The sequence below is a fragment of the Eptatretus burgeri genome, chromosome 1 (assembly GCF_056783735.1).
Source record: "Eptatretus burgeri isolate ZD-2024b chromosome 1, Ebu_testis_v1, whole genome shotgun sequence".
Taxonomy (NCBI): Eukaryota; Metazoa; Chordata; class Myxini; order Myxiniformes; family Myxinidae; genus Eptatretus; species Eptatretus burgeri.
Genome location: NC_140961.1, coordinates 163,434,831 through 163,456,373, shown reverse-complemented (window position 1 = coordinate 163,456,373; position 21,543 = coordinate 163,434,831). Strand labels below are relative to the sequence as shown.

The 21,543-nt window shown below is 42.7% G+C and overlaps 1 protein-coding gene across 12 annotated transcripts in view; it reads right to left on the bottom strand.

Annotated features, from left to right (window-relative positions):
- LOC147035910 (spermatid perinuclear RNA-binding protein-like) overlaps positions 1-21,543 on the bottom strand; it is a 227,207-nt gene that overhangs the window by 161,090 nt on the left and 44,574 nt on the right. For all 12 annotated transcript variants that reach the window (XM_085848072.1, XM_085848045.1, XM_085848037.1 and 9 more), the window contains 5 exons: positions 18,391-18,532; positions 4,768-4,859; positions 4,171-4,266; positions 2,728-2,839; positions 2,464-2,561 (listed from right to left, as the gene is read on the bottom strand). In XM_085848072.1, coding sequence (XP_085704198.1) covers positions 2,464-2,561; positions 2,728-2,839; positions 4,171-4,266; positions 4,768-4,859; positions 18,391-18,532 — 540 coding nt within the window. The remainder of the gene's footprint in view (positions 1-2,463; positions 2,562-2,727; positions 2,840-4,170; positions 4,267-4,767; positions 4,860-18,390; positions 18,533-21,543) is intronic.

Below are 21,543 nucleotides of genomic sequence, written 5' to 3'. Positions count from 1 at the left end.
TGCACATCATGACTGTGCTACAACAACCACAGAAACCATCACACATTTACACACGCTCTCGACACATGTCCTGCCAATATCCCTGCACCCCTCCAGATTTAATACATCTAGGTACCTGTCTAATTCCACTTTGACCCTATCTTCCCTCTTCCCTCTCCCCATTGCTGCCACTTCCTTTCTTGGTTGACCAATACACGTGTTAACTTCCTCCTCAGATTCATCAATGGAACATTCAAATAAACAATCGCTTCTACATTGTACCTATTTATGTACAAGACCATAAAATAAACTGTGCAGGTGGATGTGTTTTTTATATGACATGGAACATTTCACATCTCAAATTTGTGCCCAAGAGAAGGCAACCAGGTTTTCCTTTGGAATTCAGAGTCAGAACACCAAAATATGATTTGCTCATTGTGTTGTACAGATGGTTTATTAAAGGGAGCCTTTCACTGAAGTCACATCAGTAGTGGGTGCGACTTCCTTCGGCATCGAGGAAGCTGTGACCCATTGATTCTATGACAGCAGTAAGAAATGCTTGTGGGAGGGCATGCCAAATATTGACCATTCAAAAGATTACTCCACCATCTCTCAGCCCCACTCCTATTTATGATCCTACCCCCACCTGTAACTGCCTGAAAGCTTCAGTGAGAGCCCCAGCCAAGGGAGAGAGACAAATCCATCTCTTGGTGTGACTCTGCATACTGTGAGAGAGAGAGAGTCAGACTGTGTGCTAGAGAGAAGAAAAAGTTATCACATGATGTGAATAAGAGTCAGTCGGGAAGCCAATTAAGACCCTGGAGTGACTCGAGCTGCCCAGTACAGTACTCAGCACCAGCCTGCCCATATCAATACAGGAACCTGCCCCCACTCATGGCTGACAGGACGACAATGCATTAATTCCCAACAACACCTCCTGTCCTCCATTGTATCCTTGTTACTTTATCTGCCTCTACTTGAGATTTGTTCATTTGCGCATTTGCACTACTCATCCTCTGTTCATTCCCATGGTCGTGGGAGTAAGTCATGTGAAAGATAATATCAGTGTTTGAAGTGTTTGTCTTGTCAGAGCTCCATCTGGGAGTTCCTTCCAAGGAACTTCAACGGCGGAGGAAGCATTTCGGCCCATATCATTATGTCAGAGTCTGGTTAAGACTGGAAAAATATTCATGCTCATTTTGTTTTACTTGAAAATATCGAAAGGAAAACTCTTGAGATTGTTATTTCTGGTTTGATTTCACGATGAAGAGCATTGGTTTTGATAACTTTGCTGAGTAACCCAAAAACTCAGCTTGCAATGTCATACTGCTTTCAAATGTGCCAATGGGAATTTAGGGGGAAAAAAAAAAGAAAGAAAAAAATAGGACCACTGGACCTGTAGTTTAACTGGGCCCTGCCCAAATGTTGTAATCCAAATATAGTAGCATTCTGACTGGTGGGTCTGGAGAGGAAGCTTTATGAAGGAATTTACGTGATTTTCCCAAACATTTACTAAGTCCACCATTTTGACACACTTCTGGTGAAGTGATCAACATGGCCCCCACAATTTAACACTAGGACCCTATTCTAATGTTGTAACCCAAATTAGGTCGCATTATGATTGGTGGGTCCGGAGAAGATTTTTGAAGGAATTTATGTGATTTCCACAAAAATTGATGAAGTCGGCCATTTTGACATACTTCCAGTCAAGTGATCGGCATGACCTCAGCAATTTAACATTCCTACCCTGGCCTAATGTTGTAAACAAATTTTGTGGCATTATGACTGGTGGGTCTGAAGAAGATTTTTGAAGAAATTTACTGTCGGCCATTTTGACCGATTTAAAGTCAAGTGACAAGAAAAAGGTTTGCAAACCCTGTTACCAATCTGTTGAGGAACGTTGCTGCCAAATTTCAGCTGGATCGGCCCAGGGATTTAGCCGGAAAAGTCAAAAAAGGAGATGGAAGGACGGACGGATCGTGTGCGATGACAACACCTTATCTGGAATTATCCCAGATGAGCAAAAAAAACTACTTAAAGGACCATCTGCATAATACATTCACAACAAGACAAAACGTTAAACAATGCAAATATGATCAATCAACTGTATATTTGAAGTAAAACCCCAATTGTGTGTGCGTGCAGATCTACTTTAATACAGATTGGTGATATTCTCAGCTTAAGATGACAGCAGATCGAAGAATGTGAGCATTCTATATTAAAGTAGATCTGCACATGGACAAAGACAAATTAAAATATTCCCTTTGGAAAGGGTAAGGCTAAAAAGGTCATCAGGCAAGTCTGCCAAGAATAAGTGAATGATTAAATGAATACATGAATGAGTAAATGTTTATGTAAATGAATAAAATGTGAGAAAAATAGAAATGCAATTCTCATTTTCATGTAAAACTATGAACTTTCTCACAATAAAATCTAGAAACCCTTTCCAAGGACAAGAGAAGGGGAAACCAAGGTGAGTGGAACCTGAGCACTATGTGTGATGTCCTCTTTATGTTGAGCAGGGATTCTTTCAAGGACGTCTTTTGGCTCCTTTTCACAAGGGTCCAAGATTCCTGGTTTATCTGCAAATAAAATCAACCGGATAGATTGGACAGTGAATATGAAGGGAAGGAATAAGTGCAGGAATCCATATGCATGGGAATAACCGCAAGGTGGTGTACATAAGAGTGCATTATCTTGGCAATAACTCAACGTGAGAACTTGGGCATCAACCTTGAGTCCTCGTACCTTCGAGCAACATTCCTGTGGCAATATACTCGATGACTCGGCAAAACGATTCACCTGGCCCCAATGGGCGAATGCTGGTCATAATGGCTTTCTCGCAGAGGAGTTCGATGACCTGAGAAACGATTGTAATTAGCCAATCCCCCATTCAGTGGGAGATGGGGTTTTGCAATCGTGTGTGTGTGTGTGTGTGTGTGTGTGTGTGTGTGTGTGTGTGTGTGTGTGTGTGTGTGTGTGTGTGTGTGTGTGTGTGTGTGTGTGTGTGTGTGTGTGTGTCAAAAAAAACAAGATTTTATTTTTTAACCATTTGAGCTTTTGTCATCAAATTTGCAATGAAGCTTTAATACGAGAATATGGAGAAGATAAAGTAACAAGCCGGTAGGCGGACATGGGTAGTCGACTACCCAACAGAACCTGACACGATGGGCCCGTTCGATGGGGGAATGACCTGAGGATTAAGCACAAGAAAATTCATGATTCCAGCTTCAAGGGTTAATGCTGCAGATTGTTTTTTTCGTTAAAATACCCCCACATTTAGATGTTTTTCGGCTGTTGCTAGGCAACGGAGGGGTCCATAGAAACGTTTCTTTCTCACACATAACTAGGACATACCATGAACCTACCATACCAGTTTCATGTATATCTGACTCATAATCGCTGAGATATAACGAACTCTGTTTTTTATTGTTTTCGACCAGGGTTCATTCAAAGTCTATCTTCTCCGACAGTTTTCATAAGATCCGGCTGGAAATTTTTTGACAATATGGCTGAATGTACTGCCCACAGTCGCTCATGGCCCGATTTTTGATTTTCGAAAAAATAATTTTTTTTATGATTTTTCAAAAATTTCAAAGTCCCGTTGCGAGGCAACGGTGGTGTCCATAGCAACGGTTCTCATTTGCACACAACCAGGTCATGGTATGAACCTACCAACCAAGTTTCATCAAAATCGCCATTGTATTAACGGAGCACTGGACCGAACAGAGGGACAGACAGACAGACAGACAGACAAATAAACATAGACGGAAAAACTGATAATAAGGGTTGAACAAATTTCAAATAAAAAAATTTTTTTATATTTTTTTTCGACTGGATTGACGACCCAATAATTTGGTCAAAAGGTCAAAGGTCAACATCACGTAAAATCGTCAATTTTAATCCAGTTGACATGAAATTTTAATTATCATTTGAGATTTTATCATCAAATTTTCAACAAAGCGTTATTATGTGAATATAGAGAAGGCAAATTCATAATTTGGTCAAAAGGTCATAAGGTACCGCTTAGCATACGGAAGAAGAAGTCCGAATTCAAAGCGGACGAGCTTTGCATTTTCAGATGCTTTTGAGTATATTTTTATTTTTTGCTCATTTGCTAATCAATAGTGTTGGTGTTTTAGAGATTGCAGTATGTGCACAGTTTGAGGTCAAAAAGGAAGTGGTATTTACCCAGCCTTGGAGAGGTTTCCAAGTATGAACTTTGTTACACAGGTCCCGCATCACCCGTAGAACAATGAAAAACGACTTCTGGGGAAATCTTTGAGGCTGCCAGGAAGGACAAGTTTATCTTGCGAAAACAACGTCCATGTTTTTGGAAACCAACATCATATAAATATCAATCACAGCATCGGCTGAACAAGCAACACACAAACCACCAGATGGTGGTTAGTGGTAAATCTGAACCCAAAAAGCTCATGTGATGCCAAAACAGCTTTGCAATTCAAAACTGACACGAACACAACGTACCTTTTCATTCAAACATGACACATCAACTTCGTCTAAATTTGTTTGCTCATGGTTAAAGCATCTAGAATATATTGTTGCAAAAAACTATACAATGTGGAGAATATGACAGGAAAACATGAACATGAATCCATAAATCAAAATCAAGAAATGCATCAACATCGTTATGGATAAAATCAACAGAACATCGATGGAGATATGCTAAATGAAGTGGGAAGCAACAAGATGACATTTTTGGAATCAACCAAGCTGATGAGTATGAGGAGAGCTGGGAGAGGGGGGGGGGAGGGGTGAAGAGCAAACCTGAAACCAGATGGCGTGACGAACCGCAGCCAAAGCATTCAGACATTTCTGTCTGTCCAAAACATCTGCTGGCGAGTCCGTCATCGAGTCATCTGGCCGAGGACAAGCATGGGCAATCAGTAAGAAAGTGTGGGTTGGGGAAAGGGTTCCGGGAATGGGGCAAGAAAGGGTACAAGTGCCAGGGCAAATGCCAGTTTCAGCAAAGAGGCAGAAATTTGTCATTATAAGTTTCATTCAATTTTTACTCAACAAAAGTAAAATATGATGGTAACTAATTTTGATTCAAATTACTACCTTATCGCATTTTTTTTTCTTTATTCTTCTCAATTTTGATTTTAAAAAGCAAAGTTTACCGTTCACTCAAATCATTATAAGCATGTTGGAAAATAACTGAGACTTCAGTGTGAAGCAAACATTTTTATACTTTCAGCTTGATACGAGATCAATAAGAAACAAGAAGGGCACTCGGTGGAGAGCATACCTCCGCCAGGCTGATTAGTCCATGTTTTGTATCCCACTGATAGGTTGGACATGGAATCGGACCTGAACTGAAATTGAATTGGCTTGTTATTTTCACCGAAACAACTCATCCACTAAGTTTCATCTGAATCGGTCCATAATTTTTTGAGATTTTTTTTTTTTTTTTTTTGTATACCTTGGTCGAGGCTCGTATGAGAGCTAACACACAACTCACAGCAAGGAGGCATGAGACAAGAGGGGCGGGAGTGGAAGGGACAAAACATTGGGGAACAGACACAGGTGAACTGTGGAAGGGAGAGGGATGGGGATGGGAAGGGGAACATGGCGAGGGGAAGATGGACATTAAAGGGACTTTCAGGAAGGAAAGCAGGAGAATTGAAGGAAGTGGGCTTGGGTGGATTATCGGGGGTAGAAAAGATCGAGGATTTGGATCGGGGAAGATAAGAGGTGGTGGTGAACAGCTGTTTTGAAAGCCTGGAGGGAAGAATGGGAAAGAATAGAGTGAGGAAGTTTATTCCAAAGGCGGGAAAAAAGAGGAATGAAAGAGTGAAGATGAGCAGTGATTCGTGATTTTGGTAGTTTTACCAGAAGGGGGTTGTTGGCGGACCTTGAGCGCCCTGTGTAAATGTGGTTGGGACAAATCACAGAGAGAGCAGGGGGGGCAAGGCTGGAGAGGAGTCGGTAGAAGACAGAAAGACCACCGACCAACCTGCGGTGATTGAGTGAGAGGCCCAAAGACTCAGCTTCATTGCGGGAAATGCCAATGATCTTAAAAGCCCTGGTTTCGACAGCGTGAAGTCGAGAAAGGTGGGAGGCAGGAGCACCAGCCCAGAGGGGAGAGCAGTACTCCATCAGGCTACGGACAAAAGCTTTGGAAGTGGTCAGGAGCTCAAGAGGGCCGAGGAAGGACTTTGCACGACGGAGGATTCCCAGTCGGCGACTGGCTTTTGAGGCAAGGTTGGAAATGTGACTTTCCCAGGAAAGGTCATGGCAGATAGTGAGACCCAGAAGCTTGAAAGAAAAGACTTCTTCCAGAGGATTGTTGAGAAAGTGGATGGGTGGTTTTTGTAAACGGTCCTTTCGAAGAGACATAGTGAGAGTGTGAGATTTGTCTGGATTGAAAGACATGTTCCACGTGTTGGACCAGTTTGTGATTTTATCCAGATCTGCAGTGAGCGAAGAAGCTGCTGCTTGCCGGTCTGAGGGATGACAGATGGTACGGCAGAGGGTGGAGTCATCGGCAAAGAGAAATAGAGGATTTTCCAGAGAGTCCGAGAGATCATTGATAAAAACCAGAAAAAGAACAGGGCCCAGAACGCTACCTTGAGGAACTCCAGCCTGCACAGGAAGAGGGGATGAAAGAACTCCATTTAGGGCCACACGTTGACTGCGACAGGAGAGGAAGTCTGCGAGCCATGAGTGGAGATGGCCTTGAATACCATGGGAAGAGAGTTTGGTGAGTAGGGCAGGGTGCCAGACTGTGTCAAAAGCACGTGATATGTCCAGGGATACGGCTCGGATTTCCTGTCTGGCATTGAGGACCTCCATCTATTGATGGGAGAGCAGTAGCAGCATATCTAGGGTAGAGTGACCTGGTCTGAAACCAAATTGATGATTGGAAATCAAGCCATTGGAGAAGAGGAAGGATTTCATGTCTGAAGCGATGATGGATTCCATAACCTTGCTGATGATTGGGAGAAGGCTGATTGGTCTATAGTTACAGGGATCTGTTTTTGCACCTTTTTTATGCAGGGCAGTGATGTTAGCAGATTTCCAAGCAGATGGCAGATGACCTTGGGCAAATGAGAGGGTGAATAGAACAGAGAGAGGGTGAGCAAGAGCAGAAGAGCAGGCTTTGAGGACACGTGGGCTGATGCCGTCTGGACCGGTTGCAGAATCTGACTCGAGGTTTGAAAGCAAGCTCTCCACCTTGTCAGGAGAAAAGGATACAGAGTTCAGGGACAGTTGGGTGTGACTGGGTAAAGTGGGTAGAGATAGTGATGGGTTTGGGACACAAGATTTAGCTGCAAACACCGAGTTTAGACATTCAGCTTTATCACGTGTGGAATCAGCAGTGCGGCCATTTGAGGTAAGGGAGGGGATGGAGGGGGAACATACACCAGAAACAGATTTGATTAAACGCCACCAGGATTTTGAGGAGGGAGAGAGGTTTGAGAGTTCAGACTTGAGATGAGAAAGATGTTTTCTGGCTCTCCTGAGGGTAGCTACACACTTGTTCCGAGCTTTGTGGAAAGAACTGAGATTGCCCTCAGTTGGGTTTGCTTTCCATGAGGCAAAGGCAAGTTGTTTCAGGACAACTGCCTCGCCACAAGCTTCAGTAAACCAAGGGCGGGAGGAAGGGTAAGACAACTGAACACGAGAGGGGATAAATCTGTGCATGAGGGAGAGCAAGTTTCTTTGAAAGAATTCCCAGGATGAGTTGATGTTTGAGAAAGTAGTGATAGGAGACCAGTCTGTAAGTTTGATGGCTGCTCGGAGACCCTGCCAGTCGGCTTGAGTGAAATGCCAGACTCGACGGCGGTGAGGTGGTTCTCTGATAACAGCCAGAGAGATGTCCACTTTAACAAGGACGTGGTCAGAAGAACCAATTGGAGCGAAGGAAGAGCAGCAGATATTGTCAGGGAAATTTGTCAAAATCAGATCCAGAAGAGATGGAGTACCATTGGTTGAGATCCGGGTCGGGAAGTTGACCGATTGAGTCAGTCCCAATGAGTCACAGAAAGCTTTTGCTGATGTCCCATGGCAGGTGAGAGAGGTACCCACACCTAGCCAACTGGCGTGATGACAATTGAAGTCGCCACATAAGAGGAAGAGAGAGTTTGGATGAGAAGATAGAAGATGGTCCATGTTTTCGGAGAGTGAGGTGTAGATGGAGTCATCACTGTTTGGTGGACGGTACAGTACACATATAAACATGAGGTGGGAGTGGAGGGGAAGCCGAAGCCAGAGGTATTCCTGGGGGTGTGGGGGAGTGAGAGCAGTGCAGAGAGAGTGAGGAATAGAGTCTTTGATGAAGAGAGCAACACCTCCACCAGGACGAGGCTCAGGTCTATCATACCGTAAGAGGGAGTAACCAGGGAGAGATACTTGGGAGTCAGACACGTCTTGGGAGAGGAAAGTTTCTGTTAGGCAGATAATGTCTGGTTTGTCAGTGGCAACCTGCATGGAAAGATCTGAAAGGTTTGAGCGAAGGCCCCGGATATTTGAGGTCCACACTTTTAATGAAGAGGTAGGGGAGGAGGCTTTGGGTGCAGGAGGTGGAGGGGGCGGGGGAGGGTAGGACGAGGGACGAGGGGGGGAGGTAAGCTGGGAGAGAGGGGGGACAAGAGACAAGGAAGATGGCAGTTGAGTATTTGAGGAGGTGGAGTGAAGAGATGGAGGTGAGAGGGCAGTGGAGGGAGGCAGGTTGGTGGATGAGAGGGGGGGGCAACTTAGAGAAGGAAGAGTGAGGGGGATGAAAGGTGGGAGAAAGGTGAGGGGGGAATTTTTGTCGTTTTGTGCCATTTGTCGTTTTTAGCGCTATCTCTCAATGGTGAAAAATCATTAAAAATTCTCGGATCCAGATCCAGATTTGGATCTTCACCAAAATCAAATCAATTCTTCTTCCTTCTTACATACCCAACCTGCCCACCAAGCTAATCTGAGTATGTCCACAACTTTTTAAGCTATTCTGTTCACAAACAGACAAACAAATAAACAGACAGACAGACAGACAGGGGTGAAAACATAACCTCCATCCACCTTTGGTGGTGGAGGTAAACATCGCAAACGCCTGCAATGAATTCCACTTTTTTACCAATGTAGTTTTTATTCCCATTTTTTTGAAAGATTGATGAAATGAAGTAATGGCTGCTTGTGCTGATTTGATGGTTTTGCCAGGACACATCAGGCAAATATGCCCTTGCATATTTGTGAAGTACCCCGATCACCCCTGCCACGGACCAGTCAGTCCCCTAGCAAAAAAGACAATTGTCACCATCTGGGTAAAGAATCAAGGATATCTTCACTCCATAGATGAGGCTCATGACAAGTAGAAATGTGTCGTAAAGGAAACTTGGAGATAAAAAATACCTCTTGTAAAGAAAAAAAGAAGCGAATACTTCGATATCGCGCGGCTGGGGGCAGTAAAAGTCTAGGTTAAGAATGATGAAACAATTTTGCAGTTATAAAATTTAAATGTAGATACGGTGAATTAGCATGCATGATGGGAAGAGTTGTGACGTTGGACAAAGTTATATTTATAGCCCTCAGATCAAAGGGACGTACGTGGCCATAAGTGTGACAGAAGACATGACAGAAGACACAGGACAGAATAGCCAATTATATAACAGCGCGATGTCGCCGCGCTGTAATAAAAGGATATCCAATCAAAATTAGGCAAATTTCATCATTCAAATTAACACCTCATCAAATCCATCAATTTGTGTTCAACTTTCCAATTCCAATCAGCATTTGTTTCGATAAACTACGACACCATTTTGAGTGAGTATTTCATGACTTCATCGTCTTTGAGAGACCACCTGTCTTTTACAAGCATTCATTATTGCAGAATAAATGGGAACTCAAAGTAGAACCTGTAAGGTCGTCGTCATCTTCAATGGACAACGTTTTCAGTGAGTGGTTGCGATCCAGCCAAACTGAGAAGCTTGTTCTCGTTAATAAACAGGGTCAATTACATCTGCGTATTAACTCGCCTGCTCTTGAGGATGAGGAATCGACTTGGCCCTTGTAAATGCTCTGACAGTTGACAGCTTGCAGGGAAGCAACCTTTAAAAGTCGAAGATCAAATAAAGGTCAAAAGGCAAAAAAAGGTCATTTGGTAATTACAATTTAGATTTTTCTCAAGTTACAAAATTCCACGATCTCCATTTGAAGGGGACTGGCTGCAAAGGTGCAGTCTTGTTTTTTCTTCTTAATATAATCACAGCTCCCTTGGAAACAGTTAAAACTTGGTCCACGTCAAAATTTTCAACGAAAAGATATTAATCTCTGTCCCTTCCGAGTCACATTGGTGATCGAAACAAGCTTAAAACCAATGAAAAGAATGATCAGTGTGGCAGAAGAAAGGAAAAATTCATGCCAACAGTGACAGAATTCTTTGCAAAATCAGAAGAAGATGTGATTCCTTCTTCAAATGGAAGTATTCTTGGTTTTATAACATGAAGGGGAATTTATGATCCCTGTGGATTTCAGTTGTGAATAGTTCGCTATTCGCTGGGATCAAAATTGAAAAGCAAGGTGTGATAAACAGCAAAGTTAAAGGAGCTAGTTTGACAAAGGCCAAGGATGCCAGAGCTGGGATGGGACAAGAAGAACCCTGACAGGTGTATCAACCACAGATTGCAAGATGCCACGTCTGGTGTGGGGGGAAAATTTATATTAATGTATTTTAAATTGTAACAAATGGAGTTTCAGAAATGTAACTTTTATGCTGCAAGTTGAATTGGCTGTCATTTCTGGCCAAAAGACTTTTGCCCTAAATGATAAGAAATGTGTTGTTCTGGAGCAGAGTGACCGAGCTGATAAAAGAACCTTTGCCGAGAAATGTACGAAGTGGATTCTCGTCTAAAGGACACGTCTACAGTCTGGGTGAATAGCCCGCAACCTCTCTCTCATGAAAGTATAAAATGCTTTGAAATGTAAAACTGTTTCAGTGCAAGTACCTGAGAAAGTATTAGAATCTCAGTGGCTTGTACTCCTTGGAACTGACCAAGTACCAAGTTAGAATAAAACTCTCTGATGTAATGTAGGGGTGAATTGAATCGGGTTGGTCTAACTGTAAACTAAAGTAAGAATAAATGAAATAGAATAATAATATTGCAATCAATGGGGATTCTTAAGTTCATTGTACAAGGGTGAGAAGTGTATGGTGGATAATTAGAACATAAATTGTTTCACAATGAAGGACTTGTATGGACATCAGTTTTATCAGTGTCGATAGGGTTTTTGTAAGATTTTATAACCAAATTGGACAAACGTTAAACTCTGCTTGAAGTCAAATAGGATTCCACAATCGGCCAGTTAGAATCCTTCAGGAGGACAACGATCACAATAAGGTGGGTTTTAAAAAATCCACAACAGTCGTTGCCTGGTGACTCGGATTCGAACCGACGTGGTGTGGTGCTCGTAACCGGAGGGGCTTAATCTGCCGGAGGCAGTGCCTGGAGGAACGACAAGTGCTTGATCGAAGGTAAGGGAGAGCGTTCTCAGCAGGTAACGCATTTCGAACAAAGAAAAGTTCATTGTCAGATAATTTTATTGAGAGAAAGAAGAGGATCCGGCGGAGGGAGTCCGTTTTAAAGTAAACGATAAGTCCTGTCGTTGTTTTAGAAAAGTGCTGGAGAAGAAGAGGAGTCAGATGACAAGAAGAGGCTCGTTAAGGAGCCAGATGCGTAATTAAATGGGAATGATGAAGCGACATGCCACATGTTTGCATTGATACGGACTGGCTGTGAGAGAGAGGCCCAGGACACGGCTGAGATGCCGAGATAGGGTTAAAATAGATAAATATTATAAGTTACCTGTTTGTAAGAGTTACAAGAGTTACTTTTTGTTCATTGAACTCACTGGAAGTTTGTTGGCAGTGAGGTTGTTATATTATATTGTGTGGAGGTTTTACGGATTTGTAAATTCAATGATTTGCACGAAACGTTTTGTAGAGTGCAGGAGACGATTGACCGGCTGGGAGCGTGGTTGGTGATTTGCATTGAGATGCATGTGTTACTGAGAGTAAAAAATGAAACTTGTTCGAGTCCAATATTCACTGCAATGAAACGTGTTCTGCTGGGATTTTGACGATATTTTTACTCGTGCTGAGTTGAGCTGTGAGTCTGTTTGAAATGGCATGTTATGCATTCTTGGGATTGTATTTCCACGCGAAGGTCGCAAACTACACTGTGTGAGACCCCCCTCCACTCGATCTGTGGGGGGTGGCATGTCTTTACACTGAATCTGTGTTTGTCAGCTTTAAGTGTGAAATTCGATTCATATGCAGATTCAAGAGGATGGGGGCTATTTGTCGAAGTGTGCATGCCGTTGGCAATGACTTTAAAATAAGATGCAATGCTCGTTCGTGTGTGTGTTGAAGCCATGACAGAGTAATGCAAAACTGTGGATTTTGCCTGTCAGAGTTTTTTTCTTTTTCTTCCCACCGGATGTGGAGAGAACTTCCTGTTCCTTGTTCCTTGGTGTTTGTGGCGCACCCTCTCCACTGAATCTGTTTAAAGTGAAGTCCATTGAGGAAAAAGTGTTGAAGTTTTATTTTACAACCATAGGGATTTTGAATAAATTGAAATAATAATTGTGAATGTGGATATATTGTATTCGGAATGTGAAGTCTTGGGAGTTGAGCTCTCGCTGGCATTGTGATGATTTGTAATTACACAACCCAGCAGGTTCAAGTGCTGGGCAAGCTCTGAGGACGTGTCAGAAATGTTTCGAAGATTTGATCTGAGTTGTAACGATTGTACTTAAAAGATGTGATTTAAATGTAGAAACGTGATTTGGAATGATTTAAAATGATTTGATGATGTTTAGCACGTGGGGCAATTCACAGATAATTGATGATTCCCTCGGATGGACGTTGAAATATTGTTTTATTCGTCTGCGAATGTTGAGGTTACCTGAACTTGTGCTGGGAAGGCAATGGCAAACAACCCAGTGTAACCCTGTGATCGATTTAGTCAAGGTAAATTCATGATTTAATTGGATAAACACTGAAGATTTAATTTTTGATTTCTGGATTTTAAAAGGAAATATTTAATTGTTTTGACCAAAAAGTTGTTTAAGAGAGTTTGGATGTTTATTAGTCTGAAGTTTAAGATGTTTTTCCAATACTGGGATAAAATTTGGGGAGGGTGTAGCTGCATGTGTAGACAGTGTTTGAGCTGCAATTTAAATGATATTTGCGTGATAACAGATTTGACAAGTGATTTGACAATTTTTGTACAACTGTTTAAAATGATTTATTTGTTTTGATAAAGGAAAATGGATTCATAATTGAGAAGGTCAGAGGAAGTGATAGATGGTTTGTGTATGTGAGTTGGGAAAATTGGCAGCATGTTTGCTGTTTTGGTGAGAGAAAAGTGGACAGATGGAGAAATGTCAGAGATTTAAAATATCGATGGAAATAGCAAATGAGATGGATGTTTTGAGTATACGTACAACTGGGATTTCTGTATATTTTAGCATGTTGTTTTGGGAAATAACAAGGCAAGGGATTAAAATATTGATATGACATACAATGCAATTTAAATGCTTCTATAAGAACCTTTGTTAGTTTTATTGAAATACATGTGCCCATGACGTTTATTGATTGGTGTTTAATTGATGCTTTGTTTGTTTCGGAGTGTTGAAAGCAGTCTTTGATGCAATATACGATTTCGTCTAAATGAAGCTTGGAAAGAACTTCCACACAATTGGATGATGGGAGAACCCAGATTTGGGTGATTGAGCATTCAACACATGATCATGCCCCTTCCTGAGGAGATAAGATGGAGCAATGTGGGAAAAGAAAGAAAAAAACCCACTGAGGAGAAGGTTGAGCAAAGTCTTAACGTCGGCATTGTGTGGTGCCTGCATGGAGGAATGTTCTCAGCCACACTCTCGATTGCCGCTCTGCAAATACATCGTGAACTTGCTGTGGTCACTTCAATGTACGACAGGCCTGGAGTTCCACACTGCACTCCTTCAACCCAGTGTCCGGCCCAAACTTTTACTTGCCCACATCTACCTTCTCCTCAGCTCAAGGAGTGCTTCGATTGTGTTTCCCATTGGGTGCTGCTCTATCCACACCCTGACCTGTTTATCTTCTGACTTCGGGTAGCATGTTTTCAATGTGTGACACATGCTGATGAACAGGCCATAAATGAAATGGAAACTCACTCATTTTCTGATATGAGCACTCGCTGCCATTGTTGATTGAACTTGAGTAATGGAAATCTTTTCTCCTTCAGGAATCGGACATGGTAATCATGTGTAAGAAAAATTATTCAAATTTTCCTTAAAAAAAAAAAACGGGGGAGTGTGGGGGAAAAATTTATATTAATGTATTCTAAATTGTAACAAATGGAGTTTCAGAAATGTAACTTTTATGCTGCAAGTTGAATTGGCTGTCATTTCTGGCCAAAAGACTTTTGCCCTAAATGATAAGAAATGTGTTGTTCTGGAGCAGAGTGACCGAGCTGATAAATGAACCTTTGCTTCGAAATGTACGAAGTGGCTTTTCGTCTAAAGGACATGTCTACATTCTGGGTGAATATCCCCCAACCTCTCTCTCATGAAAGTATAAAATGCTTTGAAATGTAAAACTGTTTCAGTGCAATTACCTGAGAAAGTATTAGAATCTCAGTGGCTTGTACTTAACTCCTTGGAACTGACCAAGTTAGAATAAAACTCTCTGATGTAATGTGGAAGTGAATTGAATCGGGTTGGTCTAACTGTTAACTAAAGTAAGAATAAATGAAATGGAATAATAATATTGCAATCAATGGGGATTCTTAAGTTCATTGTACAAGGGTGAGAAGTGTATGGTGGATAATTAGAAAATAAATTGTTTCACAAGGAAGGACTTGTGTGGACATCAGTTTTATCAGTGTCGATAGGGTTTTTGTAGGATTTTATAACCAAATCGGACAAACGTTTAACTCTGCTTGAAGTCAAATAGGATTCCACAATCGGCCAGTTAGAATCCTTCAGGAGGACAACGATCACAATAAGGTGGGTTTTAAAAAATCCACAACACTGGGTTTCTTCCCTCACCCCTTGGTTGATCGATTACTCCCAGTCATCACATCAGGCAAGTGTGAGGCATTTTCATAAAGAAAAGAAAACGCACAAACTCACCAAGAAACAACCCAAACTTCATGCCTAGTCTCGGGCGAAGATCTAACTAAGGGCAAAGGATGCAGAACCTCTTTCTCAACTACAATTGTGAGCCGTATCACCATTGGCAAATTCCAAAACAAAAAGAAAACCTCCACGTTAACCATCTGTCTGCGTAGCGGGATGAACAAAACTCATGACTTTCATTTTTTTTTAAAAAGCCAGATCCAATAAGGGAACACTCGCTTCCCAACAAGAAGTCAAGACGATGAAAGCACAAACATAGGAAGCAAGGTTCGAGTCACAAATGACAAAATTTCTGACAAAACAAATGACCAATTTGTGGGAAAAAGAAAAAATTCCTCATTCCAAACAGCATATTAAAAATTGTGTTCACGTCTCGTATGCTTGGAGATCATGCAAGGCTCCGTGATGGAGAAATGGATAATCCACAAAAACTCTTTTCACATCACCCGTTAATTTCACGTCGCGAATGATGAAATTTCTGACGTAATAAATGTCAAACATTAATAAGAGTTGTAAAACATCTGTTTGTTGAGAGATGGTGGATATCTTTGCCACTCGAGATCAAATTTGTAGCAATAAAGAAATCTAAAACGAGCTCCTTCATAAAATCTACCAAAGGTACAGTGCCTATAGGAAGTCTACACCCCCTATCAAAATATTCACCTTTTGTTGCCTTATGGCCTGGAATTAAATTACTTTAAATCAGACTTTTTCCACCTGTATTTACACATCGTAACCCACAATGTCCAAGCGAAAAACAAATTCTATAAATTTCAGAAAATAATTTTTAAAAATACAAAACTGGAATATCTTGGTTGGATAAGTGTCCATCGCCTGAGTTTATACTTGGTGGAAGCACCTTTGAGAGCAATAACAGCTGTGAGTCTGTTGGGATAGGTCTCAACCAACTTTGTACACCTTGATTGGGCAATATTTGCCCATTCTTCCAAACAAAACTATTGAAGCTCAGTGAAGATGCATGGGGAGCGTTGATGGACACCAATCTTAAAGTTATGCGACAGATTTTCAATTGGATTTAGGTCGGGGCTCTGACTGAGCCACTCGAGGACATTTATCTTTTTGTTCCTTAACCACTCCAGTGTAGCTTCGGCTGTGTGCTTCGGGTCGTTGTCATGCTGAAAGGTGAACTTCCGTCCCAATTTCAGCTTTCTTGCAGAAGGCAGCAGGTTTTCCTCAAGGATTTTTCTGTCTTTTCCTCCATAGATTTCCTTTCTCGCCTGACAAGTGCCCCAAACCCTGCTGATGAGAAACATCCCAATGCTTCAACCTCCATGCTTCACAGTTGGGATGGTGTTCTTTGGGTGATGTGCTGCATTGGTTTGCGCCAAACGTAACATTTTGCATTTAGGTCAAAAAGTTCCATCTTGGTTTCGTCAGACCAAAAAAACTTTTTTCCACACGGTTTCAGAATCTCCGGAGTGTGTTTTTGCATTTCTCAAACGGGACTGAAGGTGGGCTTTTTTGAGTAATGGCTTCCTTCTTCCACCCTAACGTACAGGCCAGACTTGTGGAGTGCTTGGGATATTGTTGTCACATGCACACAGTGACCAGTCTTTGCCATAAAGGCAGGTAGCTCTTTCAAAGTTGCCATTGGCCCCGAGGTGGCGTCTCTGATCAGTCTCCTCCTTGATTGGTTATCCAGTTTGGAAGTAGGCCTGATTTAGGCAGGGTCTTGGTGGTACCATGTGCCTTCCACTTCTCAATGATTGTCTTGACTGTGCTCTGTGAAACAAAAAATAATTATATTCATTTATTCTCAATTATATTCACTTGTTGCTGGTACTTTTTAATTGAATACAGTATAAAATAAGGTCTTAACTTTGTACTGGAGTCAAATAGCCTGGTGTGGGCTTTGTGGTTCGGGTGGCAGCTTGGGATCCTAGGGTCCTGAGTTCAAGCCCCGTTGGCCGCTGAATTAATACACCAGGAGGTTGACTCAGCCTGTCACCCTTCCGACGTCAGCAAAATGAGCACCAGTGTACTGGTAAGGGGGACACTGCATCAGCGGCTTCGCCGCGTCCCAACCAATGATGCAACCAGCAGCCACCGGCTGCACTCGATAGAGAAAGACTGGAGTCAAACGACAGTCTTTTTACCTCCATGGTGATAAACAGGTGCCCGATTGTCTGGGACTCTCGGGGAAATGAAATAACTTCAAAGGGCTACTGGAGCAGCTGCCTTATAGTAACGTGGCTTTCCTAACTGCATGGAAGCAGGAAAGGTGCTTTGAGAATCTCATAATTGTGCAGTAAATGGAATGCATGTTCAAAGTACTGGGCTCATGTATCCCTCTCCCTCTCTGCCTCCCTCATAAACTTATCACCCTTTCCTCAAGGCCAAACTGATATTGATCCTGCAACAACCCAGAATGTGTCTACCTTCCCTTCACACCCAAGGTGGCCATGTGTTGCAGTTCTTAGTTCTCTTGCCTTATGCCTGTCAGCCCTCCCCGTAATCAAGTCTTGCCAGATGTTCCACCCTTCCCTGTCAAAATAGTATAGAGGGTATTGCTGTGTGCATTTTGAGCAGAAAGAGGGTCGTGTGTGATATTGCTTGTGTCTTGTTTTCCCCTCTTTCTCCATGTGCATGTCTGTTGTTGTTCTTTACAAATGGCTTCAGACTCCAGCAGAGAACAACTAAATCCTTCCACAGCTCCAAGGGATATTCAAAGTCTTTGAAATATTTATACCCATTCCCTGATCTATGCCTTTCCACAACTTTATCCCGGAGGTCTTTTGAAAGCTCCTTGTACTCATGGTTGAGTCTTTGCTGTTAAATGCACTACTGAGCCGAGGAAAGATACAGGATCAGCTGATTTTATTCTGAAATAATCAGAATTACTGCAATTTAACACAGGTGGAGGCCAATAAACTTGGTGTATGATTTTGAAGGTGAATGGTTGCACCTGAACTAATTTACAATTGCTAATATAAGGAGGGGGAGCGTTAACACATTTCCAACCAACAGATTCCACTTTTTTATTTTTAAATAATTTTCTGAAATTTGGAGAATTTGTTTTTCACTTGGAAGTTGAGTGTTACGAAGGGTAAATAAAAGGTGAATAAAGTTTGATGTAATGCAATTTAATTCTATGCTATAAGGCAACAAAAGGTGAAAATTTTGAAGGGGGGGTGTAGACTTTCTATAGGCACTGAACATGACAATTGGCAGCACAATCAAAATGATGAATCATAAAACATCGTGTCGAAACTCCATTGCTGAAAGCTATCCACTCAAAACATGTAAGCTCACCTCCGTTCTCACCATCTTGTCGCATGGCAGGGCTTGTGAGCGTGATGTGAATCGAAAGCTTTGAACTCAGGGCCGTGACCTCAATGGTAGCATCATCCGGGTTTGCCTTCACCTCAAACTCTTCTTTATCCTGTGCTGCCACCTGCCTCAGCACACATTTAAAGCAAAGAGTCTGTTTATATCGTATCGGCAAAATGCGCATATCCCTCCTTCCAAATACAAATGGAAAATTATGTAATCTAGAAACATGGGGTGATCCTGGGTATAAACACAGAAGACAAACTGATATTTAAAAACATCATTTATTCTTCAAATTAGTCATATTACGTTTCACATTTGACAAATAACATTTCATACCTGAGAGGGAAACCGTGTTCCACTGTGGATTTCGTCATTTTCTATCCACCCCCCAACACGAGATGTTAACTTTTGCACCTCTCGGAGGTAAATTAGTATTTCGCTTGCAGGGATAAATCAATGGAGTTTTGTGGTGTTAAAAGTAACAATTGTAGGTTACGTATCAACATTTGTGCATCTTGAGTAGCAGCGGAAACCGGAATCCTATCCAGGTTCTTCCTGATCACTTTATCGTTGCTCTTTGCTTCTTCGGGTGCATTCTGATGACTCCAGTACTGCATTTGGTCTTTCATTTGATGATGTTTGCACCATGCCCTGATCTGTGTAGATTATGCTTCCTGCTGACACACCTCTGGGAGCTTGGACCTGTTGCTGCATTTGAGCCTTGGGAGTAACTGCTGAAATCAAGCTCTATATCTCTGTATATATATGTATATATATATATATATATATATATATATATATATATATATATATATATATATATATATATATATATATATATATATATATACATATACATATACATATACATATACATATACATATATACATATATACAAATATATATATACAAAAAATATATATAGTTGCGAATTCGCGCCCGCCGGCGTGCGAACGGCCACGAGACTCGAATCGCGGCACGTCGCCCACCGGACGGACAATTCTGTCGTGACCCTCTCGGACTAACGCCGGGAGCTAGTCACGGGTGGGCCTTTCGGCCTCACTACGATCGTGCCAATCGGCCACCCGCGTGGGATAGGGTTGTTCGCCAAACTTGACCTACCTAAGCACCCACGCGGAGGGTAGACCGGGCGATCGCACCTCACCGCAGGTCGACTCCAGACACGGGCCGCTTCAGCGATCAGTTCCGTACTATCGGGATAACCGAGCGGTGTTATCGTCGGCCTCGACGGTTCCGATTAATTATCAGGCGTATTAAGCCCACTACCAACCCTTTACGTGAAGCAAGATGGAGATTCAATTAAAGAAAAGACGAAGCGAAACGGGAAAACATTCAACATGATGCACATTTATTCCGCGGCACACGGAAAGCACACATATACAATTAAAACAATTATGCACAAAAAGCAGATGTAACAAAAGAAACAATGAAGCAGAGATACTACCGAATAAGACCGACACACGTCAACAATTAACAGTTTTACTTCACCAGACTGGCGCCACACACACACACGTTTACACAGAAACAAAAGAAAAGGCCACCCTCAAAGACAAAGGGGCAGACGGGGCCTGTGGGCCAATATTTGCACGGGACCTGAAAGAGTGGTCAGGTCCGCGAGTCCGGGTGGGTCCTACCCGTGTCTTTGTGATGAGCCGCAAATGTGGCAGCGCGGCGGTGCCCCGACTTCGTGCTCCTCCGCGGGTTTTGTTGGCACTGCTTGGAGTGGGGTGGGAACGGGGCCCCTTTTCGCACTATCTCAGCGCAGGGGAAAAAGGGGGGGGGAATTGTTGATGCTCTGGGGAAAGAGTATAGCTGGCATGCTTGGGTCCCGTTACGAGTGATTCCACCGCGACCTCGTCGCCGACCGCTGTCTTCCTTGCCTCGGACCCGAACTCCTTGGTCTCTTCCCCCAATTCTCCTTAGCCGACTGCCGAAAACCACTGGGACGCCCTCGCCTCCCGACTCCACTCCGCGCTCCAAACTGCCTCTGCCCAAAACTCTCTCCGCTCTTCTGCCACTCTCCGCTCTTCCAAGGCCGACTTTGCCCAGATTCGCCCCGCGCTCGGCGCTTTATAGGCCGGCAGGAGAACCCATATGCAAATTTCTGAATCAGAACGAGCTCGGGGGTGGAGCCACGCTCGCCCATTGGACGGAGAAAAAGGGGCGTGAATCTCCCCTGATCCTAGAATTTGCATATCTCGATTCCACACAGACGCGCCTGGAGGTGGGGCCAAACCGCCCCGCGCTTGCTGATTGGACGGATCAGAAGTGGGCGTGTAGCATTCCTGATCCGAATTCTCCTCGGAAAGGGCGCATTTTGCACTCGCGGCTCGGCGCGCGTCCCGTACGAGCCCAGGACAGCCTGACGCTCGGTGCTCACAGGTGGTGCAGGAATGGCCGCAGAAGGAGAGAGGTGAAGGTGGTGGAGGGTTTATGGTGGTGGTTTATGGCCATGGTGCCGTTCGGAATGGCGGTGATGCGATGTTTGCGGGAGCAAGTTGTGAAGGTAAAGATCGTGGCTGTTGGCATTGTTGTTTGTTGTGAAGCGGTGTTGTGGTTGGTGGTTGTGTGATGGCGGTTGAGACGTGGTTGGTTCAAAATAAAGATAGAACAGAAAAACGGCTATCTCAAAGGGTCAGAGCCCGAATGAATCACATTTATTCCCTCTAAACAACGGGTTTGGGGCTAACTACACATGTACTTACAGAGATATCTCACCTACGGGACCTGAATGGTGGTTTGCGAATTTCCACAACCGCAACAATATATATATATATATATATATATATATATATATATGTATATGTATATATATATATATATATATATATGTATATGTATATGTATATGTATATATATATATATATATATATATGTATATGTATATGTATATATATATATATATATATATATATATATATATATATATATATATATATATATATATATATATATTGTTGCGAATTCGCACCCGCCGGCGTGCGAACGGCCATGGAAATCGAATCGCGGCACGTCGCCCACCGGACAGACAATTCAGTCGTGACCCTCTCGGAACAACGCTGGGGGCTAGTCACGGGTGGGGGTTTAACCTCACCACGATCGTGCCAATT